Consider the following 23,839-nt stretch of genomic DNA (forward strand, 5'->3'; position numbering starts at 1 on the left):
TAATACTCATGACTTCTTTTTATTATTATTATTATTATTAGTAGTAGTAGTAGTAGTAGTAGTAGTATTAAAATTGTCTCATTTTCATGAGAGACACCAATAATACTGATGTTGATTATATATTTGATGATCATCCAAGCTGCAAAACCAACACATTTAACATATTAAGTAGTTTTACTGACCAAATAAGATCCCTTGCAAGAAAGTCTGTATTGCATTGTATACATTGTTATGAATGAAAAGAAAAAAAGTTTAAAAGTTAGTGTTCAAGTATTAAAAGATTAGAATATCTAGATGGTTTTGCAATATTTACAAAGTACAAAATGTACAGACTGGAGAGAGCAGTAAGTATTTACACTGTGCATATTTCAAACTATATGCAGAACACACATATTTATAGATTTATGAAGCATGACTAATATTGGTGCTTTATGGAGCCCTTAAGCATGTAACACACGAAGTGTGGATCATGTAGGGCAGAATAAATATTAATTCTCTGCATCTTTTTTTAATGCATACGAATGTAATGTTAATAGACTCAGTATGTAACTTTAATACTTTTTCAATACCACCTTAAACTGATAGTATACTTTAAAGCCTACTACAGTAGCAGTGGTATTTTAACATCTTAATCCACCACAATGCCAAAATAAGCTTAAAGCTACATCAATCTTAATTCTTGTATGCATTACATTATATTTTGCTGGATTGTATTATATAAACCACGCCCCCTGGCGGCGCCTCGAAATCCCCTGGTGTTAAATATATGGCGCATGGGATCTGTTCAATCTACTGATCCGCGTTGGCAGATTCGTTTGGTATTTTCGTAAATAAACGGAAATATGTAGGGACGACGAAACTGTTCTGTTTTTAACTATGACTAACTATAACGTGAAACGATCACCACCAAAATTTATATACAGAAAAATACTTGCGAAAAAATATAAACCTATATAGCAATGTGAAAGTCTCTGCCTAATTCGCAAATCGGGTAGAGTTCAAAACAAGAAGGAAGTAGTCGCAGTTTTATCCTGCTTGTGCGTGGATCACTTTTCATCTTTTATAAATAGTATCCTTCTATAATAAAAAGTGAATTTTATATCATTAGAGAGAGAGTTTTGTCGCTAATTCGCCAGAGGCCATGGTGTTGTAATGGCGAATGTGCCGACACGCGCCCATGGCACCCAGAGTAGCCCCTTTTGTTCGCCATAGTCAGTTCCTGGATTATTCACTTTACAGTTAAATAACCCGCGTTGCTTTTTTTCTTATATTTTTTTCCTTTTTAAAATAACAGTTATTTCAACCACCTTTGACCAGATTCACAGATACACACGGAAGCGACCTGAATGTACATTTCTTTGTGATTATCCTTGGTCGGAAGTGGCGACTGGAGCTCGCGCTGTGCTCGGTGACAAGCGCCTGGAGTAGTGAGTGTTGTTCCGTTCATACCTGCATCTACTGGGAGTATTATTAGGTTGGAGAGCATATATTTAATGTAACCATTATGCACTTGCAATGTAACCTCTGTGCATGGTGGTTGCACGGGCATCAATTGCAAACAGTGCAATTTTTTTTTTTGCCGCGCGTGAAAGCAGTTAGCCTGACTGTTAGCCACTCTATACACTAATGCAGGTTGATGCAGCAAAAGCATGTTTGGAGTTGCAGGCTGTTTCCAGGGCAATATTGTGGAAAATTCCATCTTAGCATAGTAAAGCATTTCACGCGCGCGCTAATTCACCCAGGACATGAGGGAAACATTGTTGCCAGATGCTCTGCTGCTGTGTAGTCACTTTTAGTTACAGTATGTTAGATTAGTTCCTATACTTTATATATATACATACACACACACACACACACACACACACCATTCTCCTGAAGCATGAAATGTTTTCAGTTTTATGCCAGAGATGTACACAAGCTGAACAATTAGCCGAATGATATTCAGAACTTGGCTAGTTGTTTGTTTACATGTAGCTCGTGCCACGCCAAACAGATCACCTGTTTACCTTCATTCAGCTGAATGAGTCCTGTCAGGGAAAGAGTCTCACAAAAACCACCTGGGAAATGCTTTTCTGTACATTTTAACCCTATAAGAAACCACTTTTAACCCCATAATATCTTTGTTCTGTCAGTGTATTTATGTTTGAATTGTTTTCACGGTTCTAAATGGCTGTTGGAGTGACGTTAGTCCAAAACGTTTGGCTTTCTTGTCTGAATATTTATCCTCTGGTTGCTTGAAGTTGAGGTCAAACTGAGAAGGGATTATTTGTAGAAAATGTGATTTCAGGCAAGTTATCACATTTTCACATTTTTATTATTCTCTAGTAGACAGTTCAGTATTTCTCTTTGAACAACAGAGGCCAAAGGAAATTTTGAAATTTCCAGTTTACAGGAGGGGCAAAACTTTATTTAAAACTCACTGAGCATTCATATTTGTTTTAAGTTGTTGGATCTCAGTAAAACCTTTTACGCCCTAATTTTTCCTTAAAATGTCACTTTCACCTCTCTGGTTTCAGTCCCTTGAATTGTTTTCTATAGCTATCAAACGATAATTGACTCATCTAGCACACTTGTATATAGGGATTCATCAATACTGGTATTGATATCAGTTAGGACTGTTTCATATCGTATCGTCCATGATATACCGGTACAGTCCCTCCCCATGATAAGAATTTGTCATCCCACGATACTGACGATATAGTTGATGACGTGTTTACGTGCCGCAGCGTAGGCATCTCAAACGCAGAACGAGAATAAGCATGGCGGAAAGCGGAGTTCCAACCCTAGACGTGGAAGAAGAATTAATCCCCCCAAAAAAGGAGCTTCCTCCGTTATATGGAAGTGGTTCGGCTCTCTGAAGATCAGATGTGAATCAGACGGCTCTCAAAACTGTATACTGATGTGACTTGTGGCCAAAAAGATAGTGTCGAATGTTACTATCGTCAATTATATCGTTACCGATATAAAATATCGTGATATAGTTTGAAGTCTATATTGCCCATCCCTAGTATCAGTCCTATACAATGCTTATGTGCTCATACTTGTAAAAAATGCTCCAATAGTAAATGATACTGCACTGTGTAGCCAAAAGTATGTGGACGCCTGCCCATGACACCCAGATGTGCTTACTGAACATTATATTACAAAAGCATGGCATTAATATGAAGTTGGCCTGCATCCACTCTTCTGGGAAGGCTTTCCACTAGATTTTTGTATGTGGCTGTGGGATTTGTTCTCATTCAGTCACTGGAGCATTAGTGAGGCCAAGCACTGATGTTGGGGTGCAGATGGCATCCCAGTTTCTCCCAAAGGTGCTCAGTGGTAAAGGTCAGGGCTCTGTGCAGGCCACTTAAGTGCTTCCAAACCAACATTGGCAAACTTATGGAGCTCGCTTTGTACACGGGTATTGTCATGCTTGAATACTTTTGGGCCGCTTAGTTCCAGCGAAGGGAAATCATAATGCTACAGCATACAAAGACATTCTTGACAATCATGTGCCTCCAACTTTGTGGCAAAAGTTTAAGGAAGGCCTTATAGTGTGTGTGTGTGTGTGTGGAATAAGCCTAGTGTACATTGTCATGCTAATGAACAGTTGACAAAATGACCGAAATCTGGATGTATTTCACAATTAATGAGGGCAATAAAAGCAAAGCAGACTGCAAACTGTGCTCTTCGAAAATATGAGGAGCTACTACAGCATCTTCCTATAATACACATAACTTGATTAAATATCTTATGCTGTTTAAACAGAGATTGAGGGTGCACATGTGCGCACACAAAGCAGTATCAGTGAGTGAAAGAGATTTCTCGAGCCTGTGTGCCAAGAAAGTGTTTTGCGTAAGAGCACTTGAGTGTTGCAAGCACTGAGACACATACATTGCTCCCAAGTCAAGATGCCTTGCACACATTTTTAATGACCTCCCTCGCTGATCCTGCTCTGTGTACTCAAGTTGGCCACGCTTGTTCTCTCTATTTAACATAGAGTTTAAATGACATAACATCTTAAAAATAAAACAGCATCTGGAGTTCATTGCTAGCAGGAAACAGTGTAAACATAGCTAAAGTTTGTAAACACTGCTGTTCGATTAATACTAAGTAAATTACTCATTTCGGTATCAGCATCATTATCGACAAGTAACAAAAACATGTATATACATGGTCTGTAAAAAAATGGGATTGATGCATCCCTACTTATAATGTTAGTTATTGATATAGATTTAGTCCTTGTTATTAACTTTTTTTTTTTTTTTTAAGAGAAGAAGACTGGAATGCGATTAGCATTGTCTCTCACCTTTTCTCTTTCTCTTCTTTCATCTGTAAACAAGACTGCTATGTAGCAGTCTATTTTTAGTTATCGATAATGATTTTATTCTAATGAGAATCAGACTGCAACAGAACACTCTTCCTTTTATTCGTCTTTTAGATGTAAGCTGAAATAACGTGCGCCAACAGCATGGGGCTGGACTTTGATGTGAAAACATTCTGCCACAACTTGCGTGCCACCAAGCCACCGTACGAATGCCCGGTCGAGACGTGCCGCAAGGTGTATAAGAGCTACAGTGGTATCGAGTACCACCTGTACCACTACGACCACGACAACCCACCTTCTGCTCAAGGAACGCCGCAGAAGAAGCGCAAGGGTCGCCCAGCTCGTTCCTCACTACCCACGTCAGGAGATGGCTCTGAACTTGGTAACGCCCACACTATGCCTGGGCACGGTGGAATGCCGGGTAGCCCAGCAGATAACTCTGACCACTCACATTCTCCTGGGAGAGACACGATGACCTACGCTCAGGCTCAGCGCATGGTGGAGCTGGAGATCCATGGCAAAGTGCACCGCCTCAGCATCTTTGAGGACCTCGATGTGGTGTCTGAGGAGGACAGTGAAGCTGATGATGGACTAGGCGGGTCCACAACATGCAATGGTGAGAATGGGGTCAGTGAAGGTGGGACCAATGGAAAGGACAGACCTGACACCCCTGCGACAGCCAATGGGGGTAAAGGAGCGGGGGCAACACCCAAAGCAGGCAAGCACAAGAGCAAAGAAAAGAAGAAGGATGGCATGCATCATCATGGAAATCCACCAGGGCCAGCTGTCAAGCTACCTGAGGCTGTGTTTCGAGAGCTGGACCAAGACAGGCCTGATGCACCACCAAGACCGACATCTTATTACAGGTAAACTTGTATTTTTTTTTCCACTGTCACAAAGCTGATGCTGTTTCAGAGAGCCAGTTAATAATTTTTATATGAGTGGCACAAAATAAAAGCATTCGCCCTGTCATTTGGAGATTGCAAGTTTGCATCCTGATTATTCCACAGTTATATTCCACAGTTTGGCCTTGCTCTGTGGGTGGGAGGGATGGTTATACTCTCCATTTATACTTTTTATCCCCTGCCAATTACAGCGGCGTCACCAGCCAATCATGGGCATCTCTGAGCTCATGTGTGTGGAAGAAGGCAAATAGCACTTTCCTGAAAGTGTGCTACGCTGGCGTGTGATGCAGCATGAGCAGCAGTTTGAAAAGTTGGCTGGGTTCAGTACTAGCCCTCAGCCTCTCTCCTCTGGTAGTTGTTGTATGATAGAGAAGAGCTGACTGGTTGGGTGGGAATTGTCAGGTGATCAAAGTAGGGAGCAAGTTGGGAAAAAATGCAAATAAAGAAATGGTGAACTGATTGCTTCAACTTTAACAGAAATTAAGCTAATTATGCTGTCTTGTGAGAGGAAGGACTAGAAAGTTAGCTCTTTCAGCAAAAAAATTAATAGTTCACTTGCAACATTGATGGTAGTGAATAACAAAAGAGGAGGCCAGATAATATGCAGAGGCTATATGCTCTCCGTTGGGCAGCTTGGTGGTACAGCACATAGAGGTACAACACCGGGTCGCCAGCTCAGGTTAGTGCCTGTGTGGAGTTTCGCACAAATAAGTACAAAGTACAAAAAGTAAAACTACAAGAAAAACAAAACAAACAACAAAGTAAAGCAAGTACAATAGTAAAACAGTGATCAAACCAATATTCATGGAATATTGAAGGCCACAGAGAATAAATATGTCTCCAGAGCAGACGTGAAAACTGAAATAGAAGGGGCTAATCTGATGTGGAGAAGTAGACTGTTCCAGAGTGTTGGTCCGGCGATCGCAAAGGCGTGATCACCTCGTGTTTTAAGTCTGGATCTGGGAACAGAAAGTAAGCCAAGATCCCAAGATCTCAGAGTTCATATTCTTCCTATGTCAGTGGTAGTTTTCTCCGGGTTCCTGCCACCTCCCAAAAATGCCGGTAGGTGAATTGGCTACATTAAATTGCCCTTAGATGTGAATGATTATGTCAGTGTCTGTGTGCATGGTACCCTGGGCACTGGCATCCCATTCAGGATTCCTGGGATAGGCTCTGGATCCACCGTGATGAAGGAATGATGTAATCTACATTCAGCATTTCCACTGAGGTTGAAATTCGATAGTGAATGAGACAAGGCATGTTTTTATATTTGCAAGCAAGTTGGCAGTGTCAGCATTAGGACAGATAAAAAGGAGTGTCATTGCAGATCAAGTCTGAAGTGGTGTGGATGACATGTGGTCAGGATTCCTTAGTGTTAACTCTGCTACTTCCCATCGCTCGCACATTTTGTAATCTACAGATTAACAGTGATGTAAAAATCCTTGTCATTCTTTTGCCTTATTTTCCACTAGGGGAGCAATAGCAATCTAACCTAATCTATTTATGAGCAGTGGTTTGTACTATGATTTCTATTGAGTTTTTCTGTTGAGTTTTTGCTGGAATCTACTTCACAATTTGTGATATAAGCACTTGTATATTCTTATATATAATTATAATTATATATACTGATACAATGCATACCCGTCATTTCAGTCAGTTAGAAACAGTATTTTTTGTGGCAATAGTATAATCGTCTTAAATGTGTGGTGGCTGTCAGGAAATTTAGTTGGTTTTAGCAATACAGCAGCTATTTTTTTAGTTACAATTCCTGATAAAGCAACTGTTTTATCTGTAAATCTGTCATTAATTAATGATTGTATTATACGATATTGTATTTAAAAAATTTTTTTGAAACCCTCCTCTTTTTGTCATATAAATGATCAACTCGAGTTGTGGTGGCTTTTTTCCCTTTCACAGGTACATAGATAAATCTGTGGAGGAGCTGGATGAGGAGGTAGAGTATGACATCGATGAGGAAGACTACATCTGGCTGGACATTATGAATGATAAACGGCGTAGCGATGGAGTGACGCCGATCCCTCAGGAGGTGTTTGAATACCTGATGGATCGGTTAGAAAAGGAGTCCTACTTTGAGAGCCACAACAAGGTTTGACAGCCTTATTGTATTTTTGTTCTGCCATATGTACACACAGGCAGATAAGTGGTGGCAACTGAAGTCACCAGTACATTTGATGTGAGCTAAGGAAATGAAATTAGGCCTACATTTTTGAAAATGCATTTTTTACTTAAAAATGTCTGACTGGACATTTAGAACTGAACAGAACATAAGGGTTAGGTTCGTATCGCCGGCTGTAGGATACAGTCCGGTCCGAGAGTGTTGGGACGGCAAGGCCAATTCTTCTTGATTGTTTAAACAATTAATAGCTCTGAATGTCTGCTCTTGGTTTGAGTCCTGGTTTTCACCTGTGAGGACTGCATTTTTTTTTGTTAAAAAAGGTTAAACCAACATGAAGACCAGAGAGCTGTCTATGGAAGAAAAGCAAGCCATTTTGAAGCTGAGAAAAGAGAGAACATCGATCAGAGCTATTGCACAAGCATTGGGCATAGGCAGTATAACAATTTGGAACGTCCTGAAAAACAAAGAAACCACGGGTGTACTAGCAACCAGACATCAAAGCAACAGCAAAAACAAAAGAATTGGCCTTGCCGTTCCAATATTTTCGGAGAGGAGTGTTAATCACGGGTTTATATAAATGCACTTATTCTAATGACAGAAACTAACATTCCATGACTTTACACTATAAATGACACATCATTCTTTAATAAATAGAAATTTGTTACTGTCGGCAAATCGATGTGGTATAAGAGGAATAACAATGTGCTATGACTGGAAAATAATCAGCTTTGGAGTTGTAATGGCATCACACCAGCCTGTTGTTGATTATTTACCTATAACAGCATGCCTCATTGTGTTTTATTCCTTAACATAGTGTAAGTAAAATTTCTCATACTGTCAGGTCCTCACCCTCTCTCTCTCTCTCTCTGCTCTCTCCTGTGACTTTCTTTGGATCAGGGCGAGCCGAATGCACTGATCGACGAGGACGCTGTGTGCTGCATTTGCAATGACGGCGAGTGCCAGAACAGCAACGTTATCCTGTTCTGCGACATGTGTAACCTGGCCGTGCACCAGGAGTGCTACGGCGTTCCTTACATCCCAGAGGGTCAGTGGCTTTGCCGTCGCTGCCTGCAGTCGCCCTCGCGTGCCGTCGACTGTGCTCTATGCCCTAACAAGGGCGGAGCCTTCAAGCAGACCGATGATGCTCGCTGGGCACATGTTGTGTGTGCATTGTGGATACCTGAGGTGAGCGTGTGGTGTGTATGCATATTCAGGATCATGTGTTTTTGATCATGAAAATGCCTTCAAATTTTGTACAGACATATTTTTCCTGTATCTAATAACTGTACATTGCTGTAACCTAATTTGTAATGCTGTCAAAAAACATGCAGCAGTGCACAATTTGTAGGTGTTCCAAGTGTGCGAGTCTGTGGAAGCTGGCAGCTAAGATATATGATGAATTGAATGCATTATACACACACTTCCTGTCTTGCATGAATATGCTGTGCAATGATTACAGTTTTTGTCTTTGAATAGACTGAGTGTAGATTCACTCAGGAAATATTGTCAGGAAATTTTGTTATTAACAAAGATTAATACAGTGTTTGACCACAATGCTTAGAAGCAGTTTGCCTTTTTAAGAAGACTATCACACTCAAGACAGCAGAGTTCATGTTACTTGCTTGAATATTTGGTTTGGTAAATATTAAAAAAAATAAGTATACTCTCTGGTTTTTTTTTTTATTCTAATGCACTTTGTTTACACTCATGGCCCGGTTTGTTGATGTGATATTTTGCATATGTATGGCCTGTTTTGCTGATATGATTTTTTGCATGCCAAGCCAGCACAACAAAAAAAAAGCTGGGTGTTTTCAAGTAAGCAGTATTTTTTTTTTTGCAATCACAAGATCCTGCTGTAGTGACAGTCAGACATTTCTCTTTTAGCACATTTGAACCATTTCTTTCTCTTTTCCCATCTGGACATTCTTACATTACTGCTGCAGGTATGCTTTGCCAACACAGTCTTCCTGGAGCCAATCGACAGCATTGAGCACATCCCGGCGGCACGTTGGAAGCTGACATGCTACATATGTAAGCAGCGTGGGGCTGGCGCGTGTATCCAATGTCACAAGGCCAACTGTTATACGGCTTTCCATGTGACGTGTGCACAGCAAGCCGGGCTCTACATGAAGATGGAGCCTGTGCGCGAGACTGGTGCCAACGGCACCTCGTTCAGTGTGCGCAAGACGGCTTACTGTGACGTTCACACGCCACCTGGCACGGCCCGTCCGCTGGGGGGCGGAACCGGGAGTGGCTCCTCTCTCAGTGAGGCAGAGGACGAAGACGAGGAGGACGGTGGTGGAGTCGGAGAGGAGCGGGCCAAAAGGGCAAAGGCCAAATCAAGACGGAAGCTAAAGAGGGCAAGGAAGATCCTAGCAGAGAAGAGGGCGGCTGCACCTGTGGTGTCTGTGCCATGCATACCACCACACAGGTGAGCTAATGTTTGTGAGATTCAGTCAGAAAAGACACATGCAATCAAAAACTGCATTCCAGTTTTCCTTTTCTTGAAGATCATCATAAGATAATCATAAACTTTAATGTACATATTGGATACTACATATGAGATAACAATATAAAAATGCCACAGAAAAAGACTGTCTCTAATGAGTGCTTGTTGGAAATTATTGACCTCTTCCATGTAAGGTCACTTCTAGGAAGCGTTTTTGTCTCCACTGCATAACTGCATAACTAACTAACTCACCTATTGCTGTTTTTCCCATTTTTTGTTCACCTGCATTGTTCTTTTTCTCGCCTCATCCCCCATTGTCCCTCATTCTCTGTAGGCTGAGCAAGATCACGGCCAATCTGACAGTACCCAGGAAGAGTCAGTTCATGCAGAGGCTGCATGCCTATTGGACCCTGAAGAGACAGAGCCGCAACGGCGTCCCTCTGCTGCGTCGCCTTCAGACACACCTACAGTCCCAGCGCAATGTCGAGCCTGTTCCTTCTATAACCACGGTCTGTGTACACACACTCTTATTCAAGCCTAGAACCTGTTTGTACTGTGATCATAATCAGTAGAGAAATACAAGTACATGTCATACATTTGCATGTCTTTTCATTCCAATGAGCTGCTCTATTTCCAAGCTACGTGTTCAGTCCCTTATCTTGAGATTGAACTCCCGCAACTCACTCCCGTCAATTTGTCCCACATCACCCATTGCTGCATTTCCCTCCACTGGTTTCCTGTATCTGCCCAAATCTTGTTTACAACACTGATGCATGCTAGCAAAGCCAGAAACAGACCCCTATCTAAGCTGAAGGCATTTATCAAACCCTGCTCTGTACCACCTTCCCTTCAAGCCTCTAGCTCGATTCAACTAACCATCCCTCCAGAAACAAGGAAGTCATGCATCAAGCATGCTTCTCTATCCTGGTACCCGGTAGAATGAACTTCCCCTAGCTGTCCAATCAGCTGAGGCTGTTTTCAAACAAAGACTGAAGAACTACTTCTTCATTAAACACTCGAATGAGAATTAATTTAGACATTTAACCTGAACTCCTCTTTAGCATGGCTTTATCTTAATGGTATTGTTAGATCCTGATCTATTTGTTCTTACATTAGGATATGTTTTCTTTTTGTTTTGTTTTTTAATGAGACTAGAAAGCTTAGGATAAGGATGCATGCTAAATACAGTAAATGTAAACACTAGGCAAACATAATGAAAAGTCAATGAAAACCTTTGTCTCCTTTACTTCAAAAGTAGAAGTATGTATGAACTGAATGTTTACTTGTGTGTGGTGTTGAAACCTGTGTGTGGTGAAGAAGGATGGCGAGGAGAAGCACACAGCGCTGAAGGAACAGCTGAAAGCATGGCAGAGACTCAGGCATGACCTGGAGAGAGCCAGACTCCTGGTGGAGCTCATCCGCAAGAGAGAGAAACTCAAGAGGGAGGCGGTGAGACACAGTTTCTAAAATCCTGCAGTTGGCTTTTATGATTTTTTTTTTATATGTAAAAAAAATAAACACTGTTTTGTGCTTTTGTAGCTTAAGATTCAGCAGTTAGCCTTGGAAATGCAGCTGACGCCGTTCCTGGCGTTGTTGAGGAGTACACTGGAACAGCTGCAAGAGCGAGACACCAACAATTTCTTCACTGAGCCTGTGCCACTGAATGAGGTACACACATACACGAATGTTACTAGCTTCACGTGTTCATTTTCACTGGTTCATCTTCAGGAATAGACATAAAGGATTTTATTATTCACCTACATAAGGCCAGTAGGGAGCATGTATGTGTGTGTGTGTGTATGTGTGTGTGTGTAGGTATGTATGTATATATATATATATATATATATATATATATATATATACATACATATATATATATATATATACGTAGAATATAACTAATACCAAGATAATGATTTCAATAGTCAAATACTGGTGCCTCAAATATTCCAATAAACGTGCTCACCATATGTTTAGAATGTCTTTCAATAGACAGAAAGAACGTGTTCTTATGGGTTGTGTGATGATATAGTCTGCCTGCAGCTTAATAAATTCAAGGCCTTAATGCTGACTGTACACACTAAGATTGTGATCATTTACCAGTAATTTTAGAGCAAGGATTCTCTCTTAACAAGTCCATTTAAAAATATTCCAGCATTTTCATCTCAGCAAATAATAAAATAGCTGCTAAAAGCAAAAAGTTGTACGCAGTTACCATGATGCAACAAATGGGTGTACAGTTATTTGTAATGTTCCACATTTTATTTGTGCACACTGTGTATCTGACACACAAATTCGCATGTATGCATATGTGTATACAAATGTGTGTGTATGTCAGGTCCCCGACTACCTGGATCACATTGAGCGGCCCATGGATTTCCAGACCATGTGGACGAGTCTGGAGTCTCATCGCTATCTTAGCTTTGATACGTTCGAGTCCGACTTCCTGCTCATCGTCAACAACTGCCTCAAATACAATGCCAAGGACACTGTGTTCTACCGGGCAGCATTGAGGCTGCGGGAGGCGGGCAGTGGCATCCTGCGCCAGGCTCGGAGACAGGCCGAGCGAATTGGCTATGACTTTGACACAGGCATGCACCTGCCCCGAGAGCCCAGCCCCGAATCCCCACGTGAGAGAGAGAGGGAGAGAGAAAGAGAAAGGCAGCGGGAGAAGGAGAGAGAGCGAGAGCAGGACAGGGAAAGAGAGAGGTCCCCTTCTGTTAATGAAGATGGTAAGTTGGCCTTGTGGAGATATGTGGAAAGACGTAAAAAAAAAAAAAAAATTTTATTTATTTTTTTTTTTTAGATGCTGACTGATGATCTGCTGTTTCTTCCGTCTCTCTGTATCTCAGAGCTGCGTCGTTTGCCGCTGGAGGAGCAGTTACGGGTCTTGCAGGCACGTTTCGATGACGTCAGCTCGGGAAAGCACAGCATCGGGCGCTCACGTCGAGCCAAAGCTCTGAGGAAGGAGATGACGGTCATTAAGCGCAAACTAGCGCATCAGCGGGATGGCGGGTCCAGCGGGGGCAACCGAGAATCAGGGGCATCTGGAGAGCGTGGTTCTAATCTTGCACATCATGCTTCAGGAACCACATGTCATGACGAGGGAGGGGAGAGCAGCAGCCAGGAGATTAGCGGAAAAGGTGGGACCGAATATGTGCACACAGTATAGCAATACGCAGTCATATTTAGTCAGTCATATTTATTTATAAAGCACATTTAAAAACAACAGCTGTTGGCCAAAGTGCTGTACAAAATTTAAGCATATACCAAAAATACAAAAGTAAACATAGAACACAGCAACAGATAGTACACTACAGTTATGCCACTGCGCTTACTTACGCAGTTATATAGGTGTTCCATTTGACTGATACTTTTCTCGACTATGTCATTTTTGACCTAGTTAATAGTCTGTGAACAAAATTATTCACAGTTTTCACCGAATTTTGGGAAATGCATGTAAAACTTATAAAACTACTCTTCTCTTTCTCAATTTATGACTTTGTCTGTCGGACTAGATATCACCGCTACTGCCTCTACACTGGCATCTGAAGTGGGCCGCCGAACCTCAATCCTCTTCTCCAAAAAGAACCCAAAGGCCACAGGACCTCCGAAGCGTCCAGGCCGCCCCCCTAAAAGACGTGACGCATTACACAACTCTGGAGCGATGAGCTCCAGTCCTGTAGGACCTCCACAGCTCCCTCTGATGACCACAGCACGCCAGCGCAAGAGACCACGAAGCCCTCGCTCCAGTTCCAGCTCTGAGAGTGAGAGTGACAATGATCACGTGGACCTTGGTATGCACGCACATAAAAAACTAATACTGTCTTTGTTATTGTATCCGTGCTGTCCCCAATCCTAACCTTTTTTGATTTTCCTAAAATGGGGGGAAAAAAAGTAAAATGAAAAAGAAAAAAAAAAAAAGCCTTTTCCTGTTTTTTCTAAAAAGTTTCAGTTTTCCTAAAACTTGGGAGATATTGCTTTACTAAATATTCATGTCAGATGTCATGACACATGTTCTTTAGGTTTTATATTAAACAGAAATGTCCATACATCACAATATAACTCTTGTTATATAACTCTAAGAAATCTGGCATAGCATACTGAAATTTTGATTTCGTCTATGGCTAACGTGGGACAAAATGTAATCATTTCATTTCATCATTTTATGTCTTGCTACTAATTGTAAGCTTTGTAATGATTTGAAATGATTTTTTTGAGCTCTGCTCCCCAATACTGGCTAATCTCTCTCTCTTTGCTACATCATTTCTGTCATGGCTTATGATATAATGTTCTGTTTTTTTTTTTTTTGTTTTGTTTATAAATAATTGTTTACCTAAAATACTGGGCAAGTCCGTCAGAGCAAAGGTTCTTTGAGAGTGTATTTTTCAAAACCTAGTCTTATAAAAAAAATTATGGAATCGTATGGGATGGAAGATGGAAAGATGTGATGCTAAATTTAAATTTGGTCAGAATTACTAACCTTACTACACAGTACTGCATTGATCCTTGATCACTATAACAAGGTTTATTTTTTGCTAATGATCACCTGGTGATCACATTATCCCTTACTTATGTGACATTATGCTGCCTTCTTATTTGACATTATGTGGCGTGAAGCAATATCCTGCCTATCTATGCCAGCTTCCTCATAAATTAAACTTAGTGGTAGGGATGGTATTTTGAGTATGTCGAATATCGTGGTATAACATGTAACTATTCATTCATTCATTCATTCATTCATTATATTTATCTGTCTACAATACCCAGGGTACACTAAGTATGAGGTGGGAATATTTTCTGGATGTATTCAGTACCCAGTTCATCGCAGGGCACCATGCACACACAGACACAGTTGTGAATAATCTCTGTACATTTGGTTTATCTTTACATTATCTCTCAGGTCTGCCTAGCAATGGTTTCGATGGCGGCAGTAAGCCTGTGACTGAGAGTTTCCTGGTATACAGGAACGAGCCACGCTATCCCCGCTCCAGCTCTGACTCAGATTCTACAACCAGCAGCAGCAGCAGTGCCGCCTCTGACAGAACAAGGTAAACACACACACACCACAGCTAGTGTGTATATAATCTGTAACCTGTTAGTGGGTGGTTTGACAGTTGATCTGGTGTACTGGTTGTAGTCTGTCTTAAGTTATACTGGTATTAAACACTTTTACATGAGAAAACAATGTATTCCATATTGACTAGTCATGGTTAGTATTGGCTAGTTATGTGATGAAGTGGTGTAGAGACAAAAATATTGCCCGAATTTATTCATATCTCTATCTCTCTCTGTCTCCCCATATCAGTACCACTCCTTCAAAGCAGGGCCGTGGGAAGACTTCATTCTCACGCTCAACATTTCAGGAGGATAGCAGCGAGGAAACCTCTGGAACAGAGAATGACTCCTATTCAGTGGGAGGAGCCAGAGGGGTTTCACACTGTGAGTATAGCTACACGCCCACACACACTAATGGACACAGAACTGTGCTCATTAATATGCGTTTGTGTCTTCAGTGATGCGAGGCCGGAGTAGGTCAGGTTGCTGGATGGGCTCAACGGACTACACCACCTTAGATGCCCTCGATCTCGTATGGGCCAAGTGTCGAGGATACCCCTCTTATCCTGCTCTGGTAAGTCTCACACACAAGCACTCGAACTCACTGAATCAAACACACTTAACATACACATGTTTGTTTCACTATCCTTGTGAGGACCTTCTAGTGACATTACTGAAGAGAATTAATGCTATTTCTATATCTAAATCTAATCCAAACCTTAACCTCATACCCAGAAGTATACAAAAGCTGCAGTATTTGTATATCATAATCAACCAGGGGGCATTGATTGATTATGACTCTGATGCTCATACTCATATGTTGCTCACAAGCTCAAAAATTCCAGTTAACACAATTTCACTTTTTAACTTTATAGTATACAGTTACAGAAGTGGAATGATTTAGAATTGCACTATCTGGTGTCACCCAGACGATGATGTCATCGCAGGGCACCATGCACACGCATTCACATACCGATTTAGAGGCAATTTAGCAAAGCCAATCCATCTACCTTCATATTTTTGAGAGGGGAGAGGAAATCGGAGAACCCAGTGGAAAGCCACACAGATACAGTTGTGAATAATCTCTGTACATTTGACAGTTTTATCTTTACGTTATCTCTCAGGTCTGCCTAGAAGTGGTTTCGATGGTGGCAGTACGCCTGCGACTGAGAGTTCCCTGGTATACAGGAACCAGCCTCATTATCCCCTCAAAATTTAATATGAGATGACAGATCAGAATTTCAGCTTAATTTCCTGATATTTACATGTTAAGTAACTGTAGAACATGGCACCTTTTGTTTAAACCCACCCATTTTTCAAGTAATCAAAAATATTTGTACATGTACAGTGGATATAAAACGTCTACAAACCCATGTTAAAATGGCAGGTTTTTGTGATGTAAAAAAAATGAAACCAGGATAAATCATGTCAGAACTTGTTCCACCCTCGATGTGAAATTATAACGTAGAAAAATTAAGTGATAAACAATCAGAAACCTTTTAGGGAAAAATAAGAAAAAATAGGAAAAAGAAAAAAATTTACAACAACCTGGTTGCATAAGTGTGCACACCCTTCTATAATTGGGGATGTGGCTGTGTTCAGAATGAAACAATCACATTCAATCTCATGTTCAAAAGTAATTATCATGCAGCTGTCATCAATGAAATTATTCTGATTAACCCCAAATAAAGATCAGCTGTTTGTGTAGGATTTTCTTCTTGATTTCATCTTCTTGGTTTCATCAGACTTCTGAAGCCATGGTCTGCAAAGAGCATACAAAGCCTGTACAGGGTCTCACTGTCGAAAGGCATCGATCAGGAGAGAGTGGTACAAAAAATTTCCAAAACATTAGATGTACCATGGAGCACCATGAAGGCCATCATTAACAAGTGGAGAAAATGGAGCACCACAGTGACACCAAGAACAGGACGTCCCCCCAAAATGTACTTAGATTAGATTACTCTCTGCATGTGACAACAATCTCTCATATTCTTCACATGTATGAGCTATGGGGTAGGGAGGCTAGACGGAAACCCTTTCTCACAAAAAAACATCCAAGCTCAACTAAATTACCCCAAACTATGTGTTATGGTCTGATGAGACCAATTCCAGAAGGTATAATAATTCTGTTTGGTGCAAAAAAAAAAAAAGCACATCACCAAAAGAACACCATATCAACGGTGAAGCATGGTGGTGGCAGCATCATGCTTTAGGGCTGCTTTTCTTCAGCCAGAACTGGGGCTTTTATCAAGGTGGTGGTGAATAGCTACAAATACTAGTCGATTTTAGTTCAAAACCTTCAGGTGTCTGCTAGTAAGCTGAGATGAAAATGAATTTCACCTTTCAGCATGACAATGACCCAAAGCATACATTCAACTCAACAAAGGAATGGCTTAACCAAAAGAAGATCAGTGTTTTTGAATGGCCTAGCCATCGCCCAGACCTGACTCCAACTAAAAACCTGTGGGGTGACCTGAAGTGGGCTGTGCACAGGAGATGCCCTCACAATTTGATGGATCTAGAATGTTTTGCAAGAAAGAGTGGGAAAATATTGCCAAGTCAAGATGTGCCACACTGATAGACTCTTACCCAAAAATACTGTGTGGTGTAATATAATCAAAAGGTGCTTCAACAATGTATTAGTTTAGGGGTGTGCACGTTTACGCAACCAGGTTATTGTAAGGTTTTTATTTTTCCCTAAAATGTGTCTGAGTGTATTTCACTTAATTTTTATACGTTGTAATTTCACATTGAGGATGGAAAAAGTTCTGACATGATTTATCTTGGTTTCATTTTTTTACATCACAAAAACCTGCCATTTTAACAGGGGTGTGTTTATATCCACTGTAACTGACAGGTGTTCTTGTTGCCCAGATGTGCCCTGTTAGATTGATTGTTTCAACTATTAATAGCTCTGAACATCTACTTAGTTTGATCCTTGGTTTTCACCTGTGAAGACTACATTTGTTGTTAAAAAGGATAAACCAACATGAAGACCAGAGAACTCTCTATAGGAGAAAAGCAAGCCTTTTGGAACCTGAGAAAAGAGGAAAAATCGATCAGAGCCATTGCACAAGCATTTGGGCATAGCCAATAAACAATTTGGAATGTACTGAAAAAGAAAGAAACCACTGGTGTACTAACAACCAGACATTGAACAGGTGAGCCAAGGAAAACCACAGCAGTTGATGACAAATATTGTGAAAGCTGTGAAGAAAAACCCCAAAACATCACCAACAACCTCCACAGGGCAGGGGTGAAGGGATCACAATTCACCGTTTGAAGAAGACATTGAGAGCAGAAATATAGGGATCATACTACAAGATGCAAACCTCTCATCAGCAGTAAGAATCAGAAGGCCAGATTGGAATTTGCAATGAAATACAGAGATGAGCCACAAAAGTTCTGGAACCAAGATTAACCAATACCAAAGTGATGGAAAGGCCAAAGTGTGGAGAAAGAAGGGATCCGCTCATAATCTAAAACGTATGAGCTCATTGGTCATGCATGGTGGAGGTAGTGTCATGGCTTGGGCTTGCAACCCATGATGGTAGCAGCAGGATGAATTCAGAAGTCTACAGAAACATTCTGTTTACCAATTTAATTTACAGAGAAATGCATCCAAGCTAACTGGGAGGAACTTCATGCAGCAAGACAATGACCCAAAACACACTGCCAACACAGCAAAGGACTTCATCCGGGGGAAAAAACCCAATTGAGCAACTTCAGGAGTCACCTCCTGAAGAGTTGACTGAAGGGAGAAACCCCCAAAAACAAACAACAACTGAAAGAAGCTGCGGTACAAGCCTGGAAAAGCATCACAAAACAAAGTCCAACAGTTTGGTGTTGTCATTGGGTTGCCAGCTTGATGCAGTTATTGCAAGCAAGGGATATGCAACCAAATAGTAATTTATTTTTACAACTATCTGTTCAAATTATTTTGCTCACCTAAAATCTGGGTGGTCTGCCACCAAAGGTGCCATGTTCTAAGTTGTTTAACACATTAGACAAACAAACTCAAATGTCTTCAGTGAATAGAAAAACAAAAGAATTGGCCATGCTATTTTGATACTTATGCAGGGGCCTGTATAATAAATAAACCAGTAGTGTGTGAACAAGATATTCAGATGTATTCAGATATGCAATTTCAAAACCACCTCTAACAACCTCCACTGAGTGTCGCTGTAACATCAGCTTTGGACATGGGTTACAGTTTGGGACCTAACAGTTACACCAATTTAAATACACAGACTATTTACAGTAGTAAATACCAGAATGCATTAAAGATATAGTGCATACATTTTTTTTTAATGAAAGAAACAATTGAGTCATGCAGAAAAATACTTTACTATACTCTGAAGTTTCTGAACTGCTCTGAGTCACCCTGACACTTCTGTACCAGTAATTCAGAATCAGTACTGTGTCAGGAAATGGCAGGAATTTTTTTTACTCGTATACCAGCTCAGATGCGTCAGACATAATCACAACCCAGCTATGCAAAAGAGTACGCCAGAAGTCAAACCACAAGATTAATTACAGTTGGGTTGATTATTATATTTAAGATGCAACAGAAGATTTAAAAACATAAAAACATGTCTGTCAATCTCCTCTTTCTCTCTCTCAGATTATCGATCCCAAAATGCCACGGGAGGGTATGTTCCATAGAGGTGTGCCAATCCCTGTTCCCCCTCTGGAAGTGCTCAAGCTGGGGGAGCAGATGACCCAGGAAGCACGGGAGCATCTGTTCCTAGTGCTGTTCTTTGACAACAAGAGGACTTGGTGAGTCATATATAATCATATTTTAATACTGTGTGTGTATGTGACCTTTCACAATTGCTCACTAGAGCAACCAAAACATCATAAGCATACACCATAAACAGACAACTACAGTCCCTCTAGAAAGTATATTCACCCTCAATGATTATTTCTTTTTTTTGCTGTATGGCAACATCCAATTTATGTATATTAATACTGGCTCTTTTTCTGCTCCTTTTGAAGTGACATTCTATAGAAATAAAATGATATAATTTAGTTAGATGTCCTCAGAATTATTTAAAAGTAAAAGAGTCTAAGTACTACTTCATAGATAAGTATTCACCCCCCAGGAGTCAATACTAGTGCATTGTCCTTTCACAGCAATTACAGATTTGAGTTGTCTTGGATCTTCCTCTGTGAGCTTTGCACATTTTGATTTTGGTATTTTCCTCCAGCTCTCCCAAATTAGATGGAAGACTGTGGTGGACAGTAATTTCCAGTCATGCCACAGATGTTCAGTTAGATTTAAGTCTAGGCTTTGACTCAGCCATTCCAGAGCACAAAGTCTTTTTTTTTCATGCCATTCCTTTTTAGGTTTTGCCATGTGCTTTGACCTTGATTGTCCTTTTGGGATGTAAATTTTTGCCCTTAGACACAGATTTCCAGTTGATCTGAACAGCTTCTCCTCAACGATTTGCATGTATTTGTTTGGCTCCATCCATGTTGCCCTTGATGGCAACAGGCTTTCCAGTTCCAACCTCAGAGCATTCAAGATTCAAGAGTTTATTGTTATATACACAGTAAAACAAGCGATTACATCATACAATGAAATTCTCACTCTGCATTACTTCCGACAAACCATCAATACTATATAGATAGTGTTGGAAATGATTAGAAATTGCACTGTGGGGTGGGGTGCTACCACCACCGTCCTTGATGCTTGGAATGGCGTTACCTGGGTGCTGGTCTGTATTTAGTCTGTGCCAAATATAATGCTTTGCTTTTAGACCAAAAGGCTCAAAATCTTTTTTTCAAATCTCTCAGATTTTGACGCATGCCTTATAGCGAACTCCAGACGTGCCTTTATGTTAGTCTTTCTCAGATGTGGCTTCCTTCTGGCCACTCTCCCATAGAGGCCAGATCTTTAAAGAGCTGATGATATTGTTGATGTCGACACAGGTTCTCCTATTTCAGCCAGTGAGCTCTGTAACCCCTTCATTGTTGTAGCTGGCCTCTTGCACACTTCTCTTACAATCGCTTATCAACTTATCATTTAAGCCAGGGGCGTGTCCAGTCTCATCCACAAAGTGTCTGTGTGGGTGCAGGTTTTCGTTCCAGGCAAGCAGGAGCCACACTTCATTCTACCTGTTTAATTAGTTGATCTTGGCTTTCAATAGACTATCAGGTGTGGCTTCTGCTTGGTGGCTTCTGCATCCTCACTAGCTCTTTCTGGATAAGATTGGACACCCCTGACTCAAGTTTTTAGATTTTTAAATAAATCTGAGGACATTTTTAATAATTTATTTCATTTTATTTCTGCAGAGAGTCACTTCAAAAGGAGCATTGTACTGTATCATTACCATTGTAATGTACCGGTGCCATAGAAAAATAATCAATGCTTGGGTGTTGTGGTGCTCCACACTGACAGCTATAGACAGTTGTTCTTGGCCTCGTTCTCTCTCACTCACTTTCTCTCTCTCTTTCACGCTCGCTCTCTCTCTCTTTCTCTCTCTCTCTTAACATTACTAAGAGAAATATGCTTGTTATGCTTTGTGGTTTCTCAGTAACGTACATCCTCTGCTATCAAGGCATGAGAATCCTTGAGTCCTGGTATTTAAAAATGTCAAACTAACCAGCTTGCACTTCAGCTGACTGCAAACCAGAAGGGAAACGTTGATCAAGCTCTCCTCCTTGAATTAACAGCCAACCTTTCTACACCCCTTCGACTCGGATTAGTAACTTAGTATATCCAGTATAGCTAATGAAATGTCTGTATAAATAAAAAATGTTTTTTTTGGACTGATTAGGTTCTTGATTGGATTCTCTTGTACAGTACTGAAAGCTGCTGCTAAAGGCTCTTGACTTTATAGGTCTGGCATTCTTTTGAAGTGCGTTATGAATAAATAATATTGCAAAAAAAAAAAAAAAAAAGAAAAATTTCCCCACTTTGCAGACTCATGTGTGTCTTTTAAATCAAATTCATAGTCATGCTGACACAGCCATGTATTTCAAAAAAAAAAAAACAAGTTCTCCACTTTAAATTGTGGTTTCTTGATAGTGTTTCCAGGAAGCTTAATGGCGTCTTTTCCAAATGACTGAGTTTGAATCATCTGTACTGTTGTACCATTTATGACTAGGATTGCATACATGTGACGCCAAAGGGATGTTTTCTCTAAATTCTGAGAATTGACTTTCTACGATATGCACTTGACCTTATTTAGTCGTCATGACTGCCTTTTTCTTTCAAAATGTTTTAAACCTGCAGTTTTACCATCATACCACAGTAACTCATTTCACTGTAACCAGAATCAGACCTAAGTGGCCATTTTACAATATTTTCATCATCTATATGTTTCAATTTGTCTTACTGTTATATAACAGAATACTGATTACAGGAAGTGTTTACTTGCAGGTGTATGCAGTTTCAAGCAGGTGTAAATTTGACTAATGCTTAAATAAATGCTAACAAAACCAAATACCTGATGGATCATACGCAGAGATATAGGGAAGTTATTATAGTCATTTCCACTGTTGTGTTTGCATGACTAATTTGTTGCATGAGGAAAGGATTTGTTCATCTGTTTCGTTTGATTTTCATGAACTATGAAGTCTTTTAGCTGTTTCTGCCATTTCAACTTTTGTTAGAAATTTTTTGACTAGTTAACATCCTGTGTCAAAGAACAAAGAGCAGTAAATAGGGCAGAGGAAACAAGCATGAAACAGTGCTGAAAAGTATAATATGAAATAGAGCAATGTGGTTTGAAAACGTGCCTAGACTGTCAAAAACTGTGTGCGAGTGTTGAGAAACGGAGCATGTGTGTTTTTTATCCTTTTGTGTGTGCAGGCAATGGTTGCCGCGCTCAAAGCTCGTACCGCTGGGTGTGGATCAGGATCTGGATAAGGAGAAGATGCTGGAAGGCAGGAAATCCAACATCAGGAAATCGGTGCAGGTGGCGTATCATCGCGCCATGCAGCACCGTAACAAAGTACAGGGTGATCCCAGCAGCGACACAAGCGACAGTGACTGAAACACACACACACATACAAGCATACACAAATAATGTTGAGAAAGCATGCATGAACACCTGATATGATTAACTATTTACACGGCTGTGACATGCATCACTGATGCACACACAAAGATGGTATGTGTATCTAGGTTTACGCTGATGGATGTCATAGACACACACAAACACACAAATTCCAACACAGTAATCCATCTCTCTGGTGCTAAATAACTTTGGGCATGGTGTTCGGTGTGTATTGTGTTTTGTCAAGTCTCTAGGCTGTATGTGTTTAAATATATAAACTGGTAGATTTTGTAGAGTCTCTTCTCCACGCCAGGAAAAAAAAAAAAAAGTGAACGGAAACACACTCACACACCTCACCTCACACTACACTGTTCAGTCTAAACTGGTGAACATGCCTGGACATTGATAGTTTAATGATGGAAATAAGAGTTATCATGAGTCACAGGTCTCCGACGTGTGTGTCTTTTGTATCAACACGCACCAACCTGACTCCAACACAACCTACAAACTTAGCACAACTTTGATAGTGCACTATGGTGTGTAGGTGTCTGTGAAAGAAGCCGATCAGAGTTCACAACAGAAGGTCATTTGAGTGAAACCAGCCAATACAGATAAATATGAGACGTATGTGGGAACTATGTCTGTGAATCCAAACAGGAGAGAGAAAGAATGTGTGCGTGCGTGTATGTGCGTGTATGTGCGTGTGTGTGTGTGTGTGTGTGTGTGTGTGTGTGTGTGTGTGTGTGTGTGTGTGTGTGTGTATGTACAAACCCCTATGTGAATGTCCACATATGCAGGCTTGTGTTGCAGATTGTAAGCTAGAAATACTGTCTGCAGTTGTGTGTGTGTGTGTGTGTGTGTGTGTGTGTGTGTGTGTGTGTGTGTGTGTGTGAGAGAGAGAGAGAGAGAGGGAGTGTGTGTGAATGGTGAGACACGAAGTATGAGCGAATGGATGTGGATAAAAATGATATGTAA

At 40.7% G+C, this 23,839-nt stretch overlaps 1 protein-coding gene across 2 annotated transcripts; it reads left to right on the forward strand.

Moving 5' to 3' along the window:
• Positions 1–789: 789 nt before the first annotated feature.
• On the forward strand, positions 790–23,306 carry brpf1 (bromodomain and PHD finger containing, 1). 2 transcript variants are annotated; one of them, XM_026925406.3, is made up of 16 exons: positions 790–1,427; positions 4,424–5,175; positions 7,132–7,321; positions 8,249–8,536; positions 9,295–9,782; positions 10,135–10,309; positions 11,118–11,249; positions 11,340–11,468; positions 12,139–12,532; positions 12,653–12,943; positions 13,319–13,597; positions 14,704–14,851; positions 15,109–15,242; positions 15,317–15,432; positions 19,483–19,637; positions 22,678–23,306. In XM_026925406.3, the coding sequence occupies exons 2-16, from the start codon at positions 4,454–4,456 to the stop codon at positions 22,859–22,861; spliced, it is 3,825 nt and encodes a 1,274-aa protein (XP_026781207.2). In that variant the 5' UTR covers positions 790–1,427; positions 4,424–4,453; the 3' UTR covers positions 22,862–23,306. The 2 variants fall into 2 exon arrangements, with proteins under 2 accessions (XP_026781207.2, XP_026781208.2); XM_026925407.3 differs by having other exon boundaries at positions 11,121–11,249.
• The last annotated feature ends 533 nt before the right edge of the window (positions 23,307–23,839 follow it).

The sequence above is a fragment of the Pangasianodon hypophthalmus genome, chromosome 8, assembly GCF_027358585.1.
Source record: "Pangasianodon hypophthalmus isolate fPanHyp1 chromosome 8, fPanHyp1.pri, whole genome shotgun sequence".
Classification (NCBI taxonomy): Eukaryota; Metazoa; Chordata; class Actinopteri; order Siluriformes; family Pangasiidae; genus Pangasianodon; species Pangasianodon hypophthalmus.